Here is a 12,749-nt window from a genome sequence, read left to right as displayed (position 1 = left end):
CTCGTTTGGCGGTTTAATGTAGCGCTTCTTAAGAAGCTCGAGGGCCCCTTTGTAGTCGGTGGCCGCACGGATCGCTAAATATATAGCGTCGCTTACCCTCGCGTGGAGGACCCGGAGTCTGTCGTCGTCTGTGGTGACCCCTGCGGAGGCTTCGAGGTAATCCTGAAAACATTTCAACCAGTGGTCGAAGGTGTTCGAGGCGCCCGCCGCACGTGGGTCCAGCGTAAGCTGTTCGGGTTTAAGCATTTGCTCCATGCTCTCTGTGTCGTTTTCTTTTTTTTTCAACGACGAGAGTTCAATTAGTAGTCAATAAAATTGATGCGCGATATAACTCACGAGGCTAGAGATGCTCGAGGAAATAAAGGCTTTTATTGACTACTACAATAGAGCTACCATATATAATACACGATCCCAGACTGAAGGGTCCCAGACAGAGCAGTGACCTTTATACCTCTCCCAGGAGGCGGAGCCCGACTGGGATGTACCATAAGAACTATATTACAGGTAGAACAGCCCAACCCTAACCCCAACAGTAACATTTAGAACAGCCCAACCCTAACCCCAACAGTAACATATATACAGACTCATAGTACTGGCCAGACCCTGGCTCAGTACTACCTGGTGGGAACCAACGATGGTTCACCACACTGGGAGACACTGAGAGACTGCAGAGGGTTGTGTGGGACATGCTGCACTCACTCCTCCACTGCGTCTTCTCTATCCTGAGGCTTTACTCAGTGGAATTTCATAGTTTTTTTAAACACAATGCCAAATCTAAACAATTGCTTTGGATTTAAACAGAAATAAAACAACTGCTATTTAAAATCACCTTTGAGAAAGACTTACCCTGAACAGTCACCTCAACGACTTTGGATGTGTTACCCTGCTCTAAGGGGATTCGACCAGTCAGAGTCTGGTGTCACTCTGCATTGCCTGCTGATAGGCTCAACAAACATTCAGCCTATCGGCAAATGCAGAGCCTTCAGGCTCTGATTGGTGCCCCACAGACACAGGCCAGTATGGGCCTTTCCTATTGGTGGGGCCTTGTGTATGGGCACAATGTGTTTCATAGAAGCATAGAACATAGAAAAACTACAGCACAATACAGGCCCTTCAGCCCACAAAGTTGTGCCGAACATGTCCCTACCTTAGCGGTTACTAGGCTTACCTATAACCCTCTATCTTACTAAGTTCCATGTACTTATCTAAAAGTCTCTTAAAAGACCCTATCGAATCCGTCTCCACCACCGTTGCTGGCAGCCCATTCCATGCACCCACCACCCTCTGAGTGAAAAACTTATCCCTGACATTTCCTCTGTACCTACTCCCCAGCACCTTAAACCTGGGTCCTCTTGTGGCAACCATTTCAGCCCCTAGGAAAAAGCCTCTGACTGTCCACTCGATCAATACCTCTCAACATCTTATACACCTCTATCAGGTCACCCCTCATCCGTTGTCTCTCCAAGGAGAAAAGGCCGAGCTCACTCAACATATCCTCATAAGGCATGCCCTCCCAACCCAGGCAACATCCTTGTAAATCTCCTCTGCACCCTTTCTATGGATTCCACATCCTTCCTGTAATGAGGCGACCAGAGCTGAGCACAGTACTCCAAGTGGGGTCTGACCAGGGTCGTATATAGCTGCAACATTATCTCACGACTCCTAAACTCAATTCCTCGATTGATGAAGGCCAGTACACCATACGCCTTCTTAACCACAGCCTCAACCTGCACAGCTGCTTTGAGCGAAATATGAACTTGGACCCCAAGATCCTTCCGATCTTCCACACTGCCAAGAGTCCTACCATTAATATTATATTCCACCATCCTATTTGACCTGCCAAAATGAACCACCTCACACTTATCTGGGTTAAACTCCATCTGCCACTTCTCCGCCCAGTCTTGCATTCTATCAATGTCTTGCTGCAACTTCTGACATCCCTCCACACTATCCACAACACCTTCAACCTTTGTGTCATCAGCAAACTTACCAACCCATCCCTCCACTTCCTCATCCAGGTCATTTATAAAAATCACAAAGAGTTCATTATAAGTCTGCCTCTGGACAACACAAATAACCTGTTGGACTTTAACCTGGTGTTGTTAAACTTCTTACTGTGTTTACCCCAGTCCAACGCCGGCATCTCCACATCTGGACGACACACACAGAACTGCCTGTCTCGAATCCTCCACTCATGACAACTTATCAGAGTGCTAGTCTGACATCCAATACTCAGTGAGCAGAAATTTCCTAAATAAATATTGGGAAGACTAAAGCCATTGTCTTTGGTTCCTGCCCCAAACTCTATTCTCCAATGACTGACTCCGCCCATCTCCCTGACAGATGACTTCTGAGGCTGAACCAGACTGTTTGCATCCTTGGTATCATGTTTGCCCCTGATATGGGGTTTCCAACCTCACATCTGTGCCATCATCAAGTCTGCCTATTTTCATTTCCATTACATCGCCTTACTCTCCCCTTGCCTTAGCTCTTCTGCTGCTGAAACCATCATGAATGCCTTTCTTTATCTCTAGACTTTACTATCCCAATGTTTACCTCACCAGCCACAAACATTCAACATCTTCTATAACCTTGAGGTCATCCAAAGCCTCACTGCTCAAGTCCTGACTCACAGCAAATCCCTTCACCCATCGAGATTTAATACCACCACCCTTCCCCACCCCGTGGTGAGTAATGCCTACTTATGGGCCTCATCCCACCACCACTAATTTTCACCCGGCATCAGGTAGGGGATTCACCATATGGTGCACCCGAAAAACATGCAGATTACTTGTGGGCACCAGGGATGGAGGGAGATGGGCTGGGGGTGTGTGTGGGGACATAAATTTCTGCCCACACATTTTCTGTATTGCATTACTGCTAGGACCTGATGTTCTGGCCAGCCCCTTTCCACTCTATCTGACAGACCTGTGACAATTACAATGCTGGTACTTGTGAAAAGAATTCAGTGGTATACATCAAACTTAAATCTGAACTCACTTTGAACTCAACATTCCAGGTCAATGGGACAGTAATTCATTATGAGCGGTAAAATACGTTGTATATGTGGTAGTTACTACTGGAATATATGGTGTCACTGTACTCGTTACAAGGCATTAAACCTGCTGTAATAAGGTTAATAGTTTTAAAGTATATTGCCAATATGTAATGTATAGAACTGATAGACTGTCCACAATGTGGACTAATTGGCGTTCAATGAATTACTGAGCAGTACAGGCTGTAATACCAAATAATTGTAGATTCAAGGCCCACTTCAGGACATGAGTACACAGTCGGGTTGATATTTCTGTGTACTACTGGAGTGTGCTGCATGGGCTTTGAAACTATTCAAGGAGGTATAAAAATCCCATGACAATATTTGAAGAAGAGCAGAGTTTTTATTTTTCCTGTGGTTCTGATTCCCATTATCTTTCAGTCAACAACATGCAAACAGATTAAGTGGTAAATCATTATAATGGTATCAATGAAATTTTACTGCATACAAATTGTCAGACTTGCCTACAGAAGCACAATGACCAAACTTTGAACTGATTACAATTTGGTTTTGGGGCAAGTGTGCCCTTCTCTTTCTTTCCAAATTATATTCTTCCTCCTCTTTGCTTGTCTTCCAAGCCCATTACATCCAAGGTAACAGCCTGCTTCCAGGTTTCTGCACATACTGATCCTAAGTGGCTGTTAGGAAGAATGTGTTAATGTTTAACAGACAATATTCACCCTAAGTTTGCTCAATGAGCAATGTTAAGATTAGCAACTCAACAGGAAGTCACTATGTTGCAGTTCATCACTTGACAGCAGTTTTTAACCTACAATATGAGCTAAGGACATTGCTATATGCATCTCACCTCTATTTCTCCTTCCATTACACTCAGCAGACGCAAAAGATCATCTTTGGAAAGCTCCAGTAACTTCTTTCTTCGCTCACCTTCTTCAAAGGATTTCTGCTGTTTCTTTACAGGGCCTGACACCTCTATTAACTTCTCTCCATCATTTTGACGGTGAGTTTTCTTTTTCTTTTTGCTGCCTATAGAAGTACTTTCTTCATCCTCATGGTTGTTATCGGTGGACGAACGTCCATGGGATGCAGTGTCTCCACTGCTACGAGACCTCATCCCAACCTATATTGGAGAAAATGTACAGGGGTAAATGGCCACATATTTCATTACAAATAGACAATAATTTCAAAGCCAGGTTTTCTGATTTAAAGCAAAACAAGAATAACAAGAATTTCCAAAAGTACTTCTGTAACACAAGTTCTATTGTAGACTAGAAATACAGCAGAAGACAACTCATTTAAATGGAATATTTATTCAGGCATTGTCTACATGTCCTGGTCCTGCATTGGCACCTATTTTCTCACCATTCCATAATCTGTAACTCCTGTTTCTTCATTTAATTATGTCCTGACTGGATGTAAATTAAAACACTCAGCACAAGTCTTGTGTTCTCCGGCTGATGTCTTGTTAACTCAAAAGCTCTGTTTTTAGTGTCAATTTAAATTTAAATTTGTTATTTGTATGTCACATTGATTCATTTTTTATGACTGGTAAGACATTTACTCTTATAAAGTATGATAAGCTGCCATCGCACTTATTTGAGACTACTGATGTCTACAGGGTTAGAAGTCATTAGATGAAAAACTTTATTCTAAAGATAATTTTGTGTGAATTGTATTTCAAAGGAATCACATGAATCTTTTCAGATCTTTGCTCCAGTTGTTTATGGTTATCTGAACCCTTTGATTATACCATGCAGGTGACTCACAACCAGTCTACTATTTTCTAGTGAAAGAAAACTACTGAATTGCTCAGTGGACTGCAGGTGTCATTGCTGTTTGCTCACAGGCAGGGTGATCGGGTGGAATCCATGGTAACCATGCCAACTGAAATATAACTCAGTGCCACTGCGGGACACTTTTTACAAACTTATTTGTAGGTTTCAAAAAATGAATTAACGTGTGGTATTGGAGTGAGTATGTCCTAAAACCCGGAGGAATCAATTTGGCAACTGTAGCTTCCACTGATGAAATTTAGACACTCACGGTGAACCAACTTTCAATTCGATTCATACGGCAGATGCAATTCAAGGTTAAGAATGGCAGGAAACAGCAGGATTGTTGTCAGATCAACAAAACTGAATTTAATATCAGTTTGGAACAGTTAACTATTGCATGGAACGACTTGAAGTAAAGCTTCGAGAGCATGATGCCACTGTCTATTGGAGAGGGACATTTTCTGTCATGCATAGGAGTATTTACACTAACATCTCTATGAGCTTGACCTGTCTAGTTTGGTCTACAGATTCCACAATCACAATTACATGGGAGGAATAATAGTAAATCAATTGGAGAAGGGAAAACAGGGTGGAAATGTGTGTCCACAGCTTCCAGAAATTGGCAGACAAACCAAAAAAGAAATGGGATCTACATAGAATCATAGAATCCCTACAGTTCAGAAGCAGGCCATTCGGCCCACCGAGTCTGTACATTTTTAAAAAATTCATTCATGGGCGTTACGGGCTGGCCAGCATTTATTGCCCATCTCTAGTTGCCCAAGGGCAGTTGAGAGTCAACCACATTGCTGTGGCTCTGGAGTCACATGTAAGCCTGACCAGGTAAGGATGACAGATTTCCTTCCTTAAAGGACATTAGTGAACCAGATGGGTTTTTCCGACAATCGACAATGGTTTCATGGTCATCAGTAGATTCTTAATTCTAGATATTTTTTATTGGATTCAAATTCCACCATCTCCCGTGGTGGGATTTGAACCCGGGTCCCCAGAACATTAGCTGATTTTCTGGATTAATAGTCAACAATAATACCACCAGGCCATCGCCTCCCCCACAATCCCACCCAGGCCCTATTCCTGTAACCCCACACATTGGGCGGCACGGTAGCACGGTTGTTAGCACTGCTGCTTCACAGCTCCAGGGACCTGGGTTCGGTTCCTGGCTTGGGTCACTGTCTGTGTGGAGTTTGCACATTCTCCTCGTGTCTGCGTGGGTTCCTCCGAGTGCTCTGGTTTCCTCCCACAGTCCAAAGATGTGCGGGTTAGGTTGATTGGCTGTGCTAAAAATTGCCCCTTAGTGTCCTGAGATGCGTAGGTTAGAGGGATTAGTGGGTAAATATGTGGGGATATGGGGGTAGGGCCTGGGTGGGATTGTGGTCGGTGCAGACTCAATGGGCCAAGTGGCCTCTTTCTGCATGTAGGGTTTCTATGATTTCTATGATAATCCCCCTGACACTAGGGGCAATTTAGTAAGGCCAATCAACCTAATCCGCACATCTTTGGACTGTGATGTGGAGTTGCCAGCGTTGGACTGGGGTAGGCACAGTAAATAGTCTCACAACACCAGGTTAAAGTCCAACAGGTTTATTTGGCAGCACGAGCTTTCGGAGTGTTGCCCCTTCACCAGGTGAAGTAAGTATCTTTGGACTGTGGGAGGAAACCGGAACACCCGGAGGAAACTCACGCAGACGTGGGGAGAACGTGCAAACTCCACACAGACAGTGACCCAAGGCCGGAATTGAATCTGGGTCCTTGGCGCTGTGAGTCAGCAGTGTTAACCACTGTGCCACCGTGCCGCCCCCAAATTTGAAATTTTCTATATTTTTCAATTCCTCTTATTTAAAGAACTGGATTGCATAAATTATGGAATTCATCTCACCCTTCCTTTTTTAATTTTACTTGTATTAATGTTGGACTAATACTTGTTTGTCCCTTTTATGTCACCCTATGATTTGAAGATAAAGCTGCATCAAGAGACCGTCTTTGACTAAAAGTGCTTGGGGGTTAAATTAGGTGGCCCCCTGACAATGAGCACAAAATGAAATGAAAATTCAATGTAATGCAGGCAACACACGCGCTTTGTGCAGCCTGCTCATTATAATGATTTCTGAGTGTAGCCACCACTAATCACACTGCTCATTAACATCACACATCAGCACAGGGCCTTAATACGGTGACTTCCTTGCACTACTTCAGGCTGGTCTGCATTGTCACATCCAATCATAAATGAGGTGAGCAATTGAACAATAATGGGGGGGTGGAGACTCCATGAACATCCTCACCCTCAACGCTGACAGAACCAAACATACAGACATATAAAATAGGAGCAGAAGTAAGCCATTTGACCCCTCGAGCCTGCCCTGCTATTCAATAAGATCATGACCGATCTATTTGCGCTGAGTCCCACATTCCCATCTACCCCTGATATCTTTTGATTGCCTTGCTTTACAAGAATCTATCTACCTCCGCCTTAAAAATATTCAGTGACTCCGCCTCCACCACCTCCTGAAGCAGAGAGTTCCAAAGTCGCACAACCTTTTGAGAGAAAACAATTCTCCACACCTCTGTCTTATAAGGGTCACCCCTAATTTTAAAACAGTGCCCCCTGGGTTCTGGACTCACCCATGAAGAGGAAACATCCTTTCCGTATCCACCTTGTCAATACTATTCAGGATTTTATATACTTCAGTCAAGTCACACATCGCTCTTTTAAACTCCAGCAGTAATTGGCCGGATTGGATTTTTGAATTTCTGCTACAATCTTCTACGCTCAATCATCAGCAAAATGATGGAAGTTATTATTGATAGCGCTATCAAGTGGCACTTACTTACCTATAACCGGCTCACTGATGCTCAGTTTGGGTTCGACCAGGATTAATGAGCTCATTATAGACTTTATCCAAACATGGACAAAAGAGCTGATTTGCATGGTGAAGTGAGAGTGACTGCCCTTAATATCAAGGCAGCATTTGACTTTATGTGACATTAAAGAGCCCTAGCAAATTGAAGTCAATAGTTAATTAGTGGGAAAATTCTCCATTGGCCTGGAGTCATAGCTTGCACAAAGAAGATGGTTGAGAATATTGGAGGCCAATCATCGTAGCCTCAAGACATCATTTCAAGGGTCCTTCAGTCAAAGCATGTTCAGCTGCTTCATCAATGACCTTCTCTCCATCAGAATGTCAGAACTGGTGGTGTTTCGTGATGAATGCACCGTGGCTGCCACAAAACACATTTTCAGCTCACCCCCTCTGTCAGCATTCCACAGGGGCCACTCCCACCATGACACCCCGACCCACTCCTCCATCACCCCCAACTACTCAGCCCCCTTTGCATGGCATCGTCCCTTTGCAGTCGCAGAAGGTGCAACAACTGTCCCTTTACCTGCTCCCTCCTCACTATTAAAGATCCCAAATATTTCTTTCAGGCTGAAAAAGCCACCATTGGTGTTGGTGGGTCAAACACCACTTTCTCAACAATGTTGCACAAATAGTGAACTGATGATTGAGTAATTAAATTGTTTTGCCTGTGTTAAGGAGTCACGTAAGGAAGGAGGGCAAGAAAACCCTTGGTGCTTCATTGAAAAACTGCCACAGCATCTCTTCGAACAGCCTCAATTAAACATCTCATCCAAAAGCCAATACCTATTTTGAATGTAGCATTTCATCAATGCTAAATTAAACATCAGCCTAGACATGTACTTCAGTCCTGGGGCTTAAACCTAAAACAACCTAGCTCAGGACAAAAGTGCTACTGAGCCAAGTTTTAACAAGTTAATGGGTTGGCTCTGAAGGGGAATTCCCTGCAGTTAGATATTTGACCTGTTGAATGTTCTACCTCTCAATAAATCGGCTCCTGACATGTGGCTGCTTCCTCTCACTGTTTTTTTTGCACATGTCTGGGCCTCTTGGGCATGATGTCATCGTGTTAAATGCTCAAATGCCAAACATCTGAGTCTGCTGTTGTTAAATATTTAAAAGGGCAACTCTTAGATTAGAATACTTGGAAAGTCTTTAAGTAAAGGAGAAACACTTTGCTTCAGTTTATCTCAATAATGCTGTGCACAAGTGTTGCAATGAAGTGTTTCAGAGATTCGTGTGTCATGACTTTGCACGTTTGTGAACAGAGCAAAGAAGCGGGTGGGGTTGACAAACATTTTCTTGACAATTACAGACACTTAACTATATGACTGTGCTGTCAAGGCTGACTGAGAATCAGAAGATTGTGAAATAATTACAAAAGTTGTTTGAAAGCTGGAAAATGTTGGTTAACAAATAGTACGAATAATGTAAAACTGTTGGAACAAAATAGAACAAAATGACTGAAGATGACTATTGGAAACTCATCAGATTTGTGTCCCACCAGTGACTGCTCAATGTTCATCTTTCTTTCCTTTCATTCTTGTAGCATTACATTAACATGAATATATGTTTGTAAATATGTTGCTTTTCTCAGATTTAATGCAGTCAAACTGTTGATTAAAGTTTCCTTTATTTAGTTATGATGTGTGCCACAATTGTTAGTTCGAAGGTAAATGGCCTTGTGATCACTTGAGGCAGGAGCAGCATGGTGGCACAGTGGTTAGCACTGCTGCCTCACAGCGCCAGGGACCTGGGCTCAATTCCAGCCTCAGGTTACTGTCTGTGCGGAGTTTGCACATTCTCCCTGTGTCTGTGTAGGTTTCCTTCGGGTGCTTTGGTTTCCTCCCACAGTCCGAAAGATGTGCTGGTTAAGTTGATTGGCCGTGCTAAATTGACCCTAGTGTCAGGGGATTAGCAGGGTAAATATGAGTTGCGGGAATAGGGCCTAGGTGGCATTGTGGTCGGTGCAGACTCGATAGGCCGAATGGCCTCCTCCTGCACCGCAGGGATTCTAAGATTCAAGGAGCCGGTTTGCTGCAAATAATCATAAACTTTATTGGGAACACTCATTGAGATATTTACAGGCTCGTTGCCATCTTACTACCCGGTGCACAGTACTGGTGCTGCCCACTGACTGGCAGGAGGGAGGGGCAAGCACTCCCATTGCCACATTTCCACCGCCTTTAAGTTCCTCATATAGACTACACAACATTAGCAATGGGTGGGATTTTCCTTCCCCTCTGTGGTGCGTATTGCGACAGTGGGAGGTGGCGTGCTGCTCGCTGGTAGCGGCAGCATCTTATGGTCTCGCCGTTGTCAATGGGGTTTTCTGCTGAATGCACCCATTACCACCAGGAAACCCGCGGTGGGGTTTTGCCATTGGCAGGACTGTAAATCCCACCAGCCTTAAAGACAGCAAGAATTTGTCAATTGCCTCTCAGCTTTAACTTCCCTCTTTTACAAATCGAGTCTCTGAGGTACTCTGTGGGGATGGTCAGAGTGACACAACTCTAGCGGGGGGGAGTTTCCAGAACAGGAATCCCCAGGTTTGAGCTGCAGGAACAAACGCGCCACTGGACCGGGGTGGCTTTGCGCTTGACAGCTCGCTGGGTGTATCAGGAATAACAGCTGCAGGGTGAGCACACACCTTCGAGACTGACTGTGAAACATCAATCACAGGTTGTCCCTGTGTTCACGGGAATGTTTCTCTTGTTCGGATGTGAGCCATGTGTCTGTGCATTACTTTGTTCACAACTTGACCTCAAGATGACAATGGAGCTGTTTCTGAAATGATGGCTCCTGGAGTGCAGAATGGTCCATTTCCAAAGTTACGCACGTAGATGGGATCACCTACTTGGAATGTACACACCCTGCTGTACATGGCGTGGTTTAGTTTCTGATCACTTTGTTTCTGTCTTTCCTCCAAATTGGGAAACATCAAATCCAGATGTGCACAAGTGGCGTTTCCTCAGCAGCTCAGACGGTGTGGAGTCAGTGGCAGTTTGTGTTGATGTGCAGTAGGAAGGAATCTGGAAAGGCGAGTCTCCAATGTAACTCCAGACAACTTCTTCATACTGGCTTTAAAGGTCTGGCGGCTCTTTCAGCGAGACCATTTGATGAAGGATGCCAGGAAGTAGTCTGCATGTGCCGGCTGTTATTCCAGTCTGAGAACCCCTGTAATTCTGTGCTGGTGAAAACTGCCCCATTGTGAGAGACAATTATCTCTGGCAACCAATGGATACTAAAGGAGTTACGCAGCCTCTCAATAGCTGCTGCTGAAGCCTTTATCTTGTAGCCATCAAGTCACTTCAAAAGCGCAGGGTAACAGCAACATCGTACCTTGAGACGGTCACACATAGTCAATATGCAATCTGATACAAGGATGGTCAGGTCAGGGTGAAGAGGAGCTGAAGAAGGCTGCTACTAATGCTGCTGACAAAGGGAATAGTGTTTGGCCATGTTCTCAATGTCACTCTCTAACCTTGGCCACCAGACATAACTATGTGCCAACATCTTCATCACTGTCGTGTCTCAGTGTGTGCTGTGGAGCTCTGCCAAGAGTGACCCTCTGCCCTGGGAAGGGACCACAACTCTGAAACCCTGCAGCAAGGTGCCGTCCTGGTAACTCAGTTCATTGTTTCTGGAATAAAACAGGCTCAGATCATCAGACACAACGGTCCTCAGCCAGTCTTCTGAAACAAAATATTTATCTTTTGACAGTACTGGGTCTCTGCTCATCCAATTCTCGATCTATTCAGCGCATACATGCAATGAACCCAAGAAATTTAACCACAACACAAACTCCTGTGGAAAACATGTGTTGGCAGCATTGCCCAGTAAAGATAATGTAATGTAATGACTAAATGTGTCTGCTTTGGCTATATCTATTAGAACAATGTATGAGTGTGTTCTCATAAGATGATAGTGTCAGAGCCCAACACTGGATTCCTCAGTGAATAAGCCTGTCAGCGCCTTATGGTTAGACACAGTTGTAAAATCTCACCTTTAAAGTGTTGGTGAAACTTCTTGACACCAAACACAACCAACTGGCAGCTGAAAGATGTGCTGGTTAAGTGCATTGGCCATGCTAACTTCTCCTTCAGTGTACCCAAAAAGGCGCAGGAGTGTGGCGACTAGGGGATTTTCACAGTAACTTCCTTGCAATGTTAATGTAAGCCTACTTGTGACACTGATAAATAAATAAACTTTGAACTTTAACCTTTTCAGCCTGAGAGTGTGTTCTCGAAACATGGCTAATAGACTTCTCTGACACATCCTCCAATTCAATGTGACAGTTCGGCCCCTATGTTAAAGGGAAAAGTGTCACACGTCAGCAGCAGCTCTTTAGCTGGACCATATTGTACCATCAAGCACAATGACTGAACCAGATTCTTCACTGCTGCAAAGGCTTTTTCTTGCTGTGAACCCCATGACCAGCAGTGGTTCCTCCTCAGTAACATGGGATGGTGCAAGCAGGGTTAATGGATTAGGTAAGAAACAGCTGTATTAATTTATCATCCCAGGATTGACTTATATTCTGAACATTACAGGATGGCGATGCATCTTTAATGTCTTCAACCTTGTCTTCAACAGGATGCAACCCCACAGTGTCCACCCTTTGGCCCAGATAGATTACCTCAGAGGCCTGAAATGTGCATTTCTCTCACTTCAAACACACACCTTTTTCCATTAATCTTTTCAGCACTTCCTCAAGGTAGGCTAAATGTTCAGCTTCAGTCAGTCCATTGATAAGGACATCAGCTAAGTACATGACCACACATGGAAGTTCCTGCAGGAGACTCTCCATGGTTCACTGAAAAATGGCACATGTGGATCAAACTCCAAAAGGCCATCGTGTGGACTGGTCAAGGCCTCTGTGAGTATTGATTGTCACATCCTCCCTTGACGTGCTGCCCAATTCCAACTGCTGATAGAAATGACTCGTATCTAGACTTGCCTTTTACTAACTTGGTGTACAAGTCATTGATTTTGGGAATGGGATATTTGTCTAACTTTGCTGCTCTGTTGACTGTCAGTTTGTAGTTACCACAGAGACATATCTGGTCTGGTCTTACTTCAGAA

General features: G+C 44.2%; 1 protein-coding gene across 8 annotated transcripts in view; it reads right to left on the bottom strand.

Annotated features, from left to right (window-relative positions):
* Positions 1–12,749, bottom strand: part of LOC144504560 (filamin-A-interacting protein 1-like) — a 250,722-nt gene that overhangs the window by 177,476 nt on the left and 60,497 nt on the right. For all 8 annotated transcript variants that reach the window (XR_013499668.1, XM_078230084.1, XM_078230087.1 and 5 more), the window contains exon 2: positions 3,864–4,136. Coding sequence is in view for 7 of the 8 variants with exons in the window: in XM_078230085.1 (XP_078086211.1) it covers positions 3,864–4,136 (273 nt within the window). In the remaining variant the exon portion in view is untranslated. The remainder of the gene's footprint in view (positions 1–3,863; positions 4,137–12,749) is intronic.

Source organism: Mustelus asterias, chromosome 15 (assembly GCF_964213995.1).
Source record: "Mustelus asterias chromosome 15, sMusAst1.hap1.1, whole genome shotgun sequence".
Taxonomy (NCBI): Eukaryota; Metazoa; Chordata; class Chondrichthyes; order Carcharhiniformes; family Triakidae; genus Mustelus; species Mustelus asterias.
This window is presented reverse-complemented; position numbering and strand designations above follow the sequence as displayed.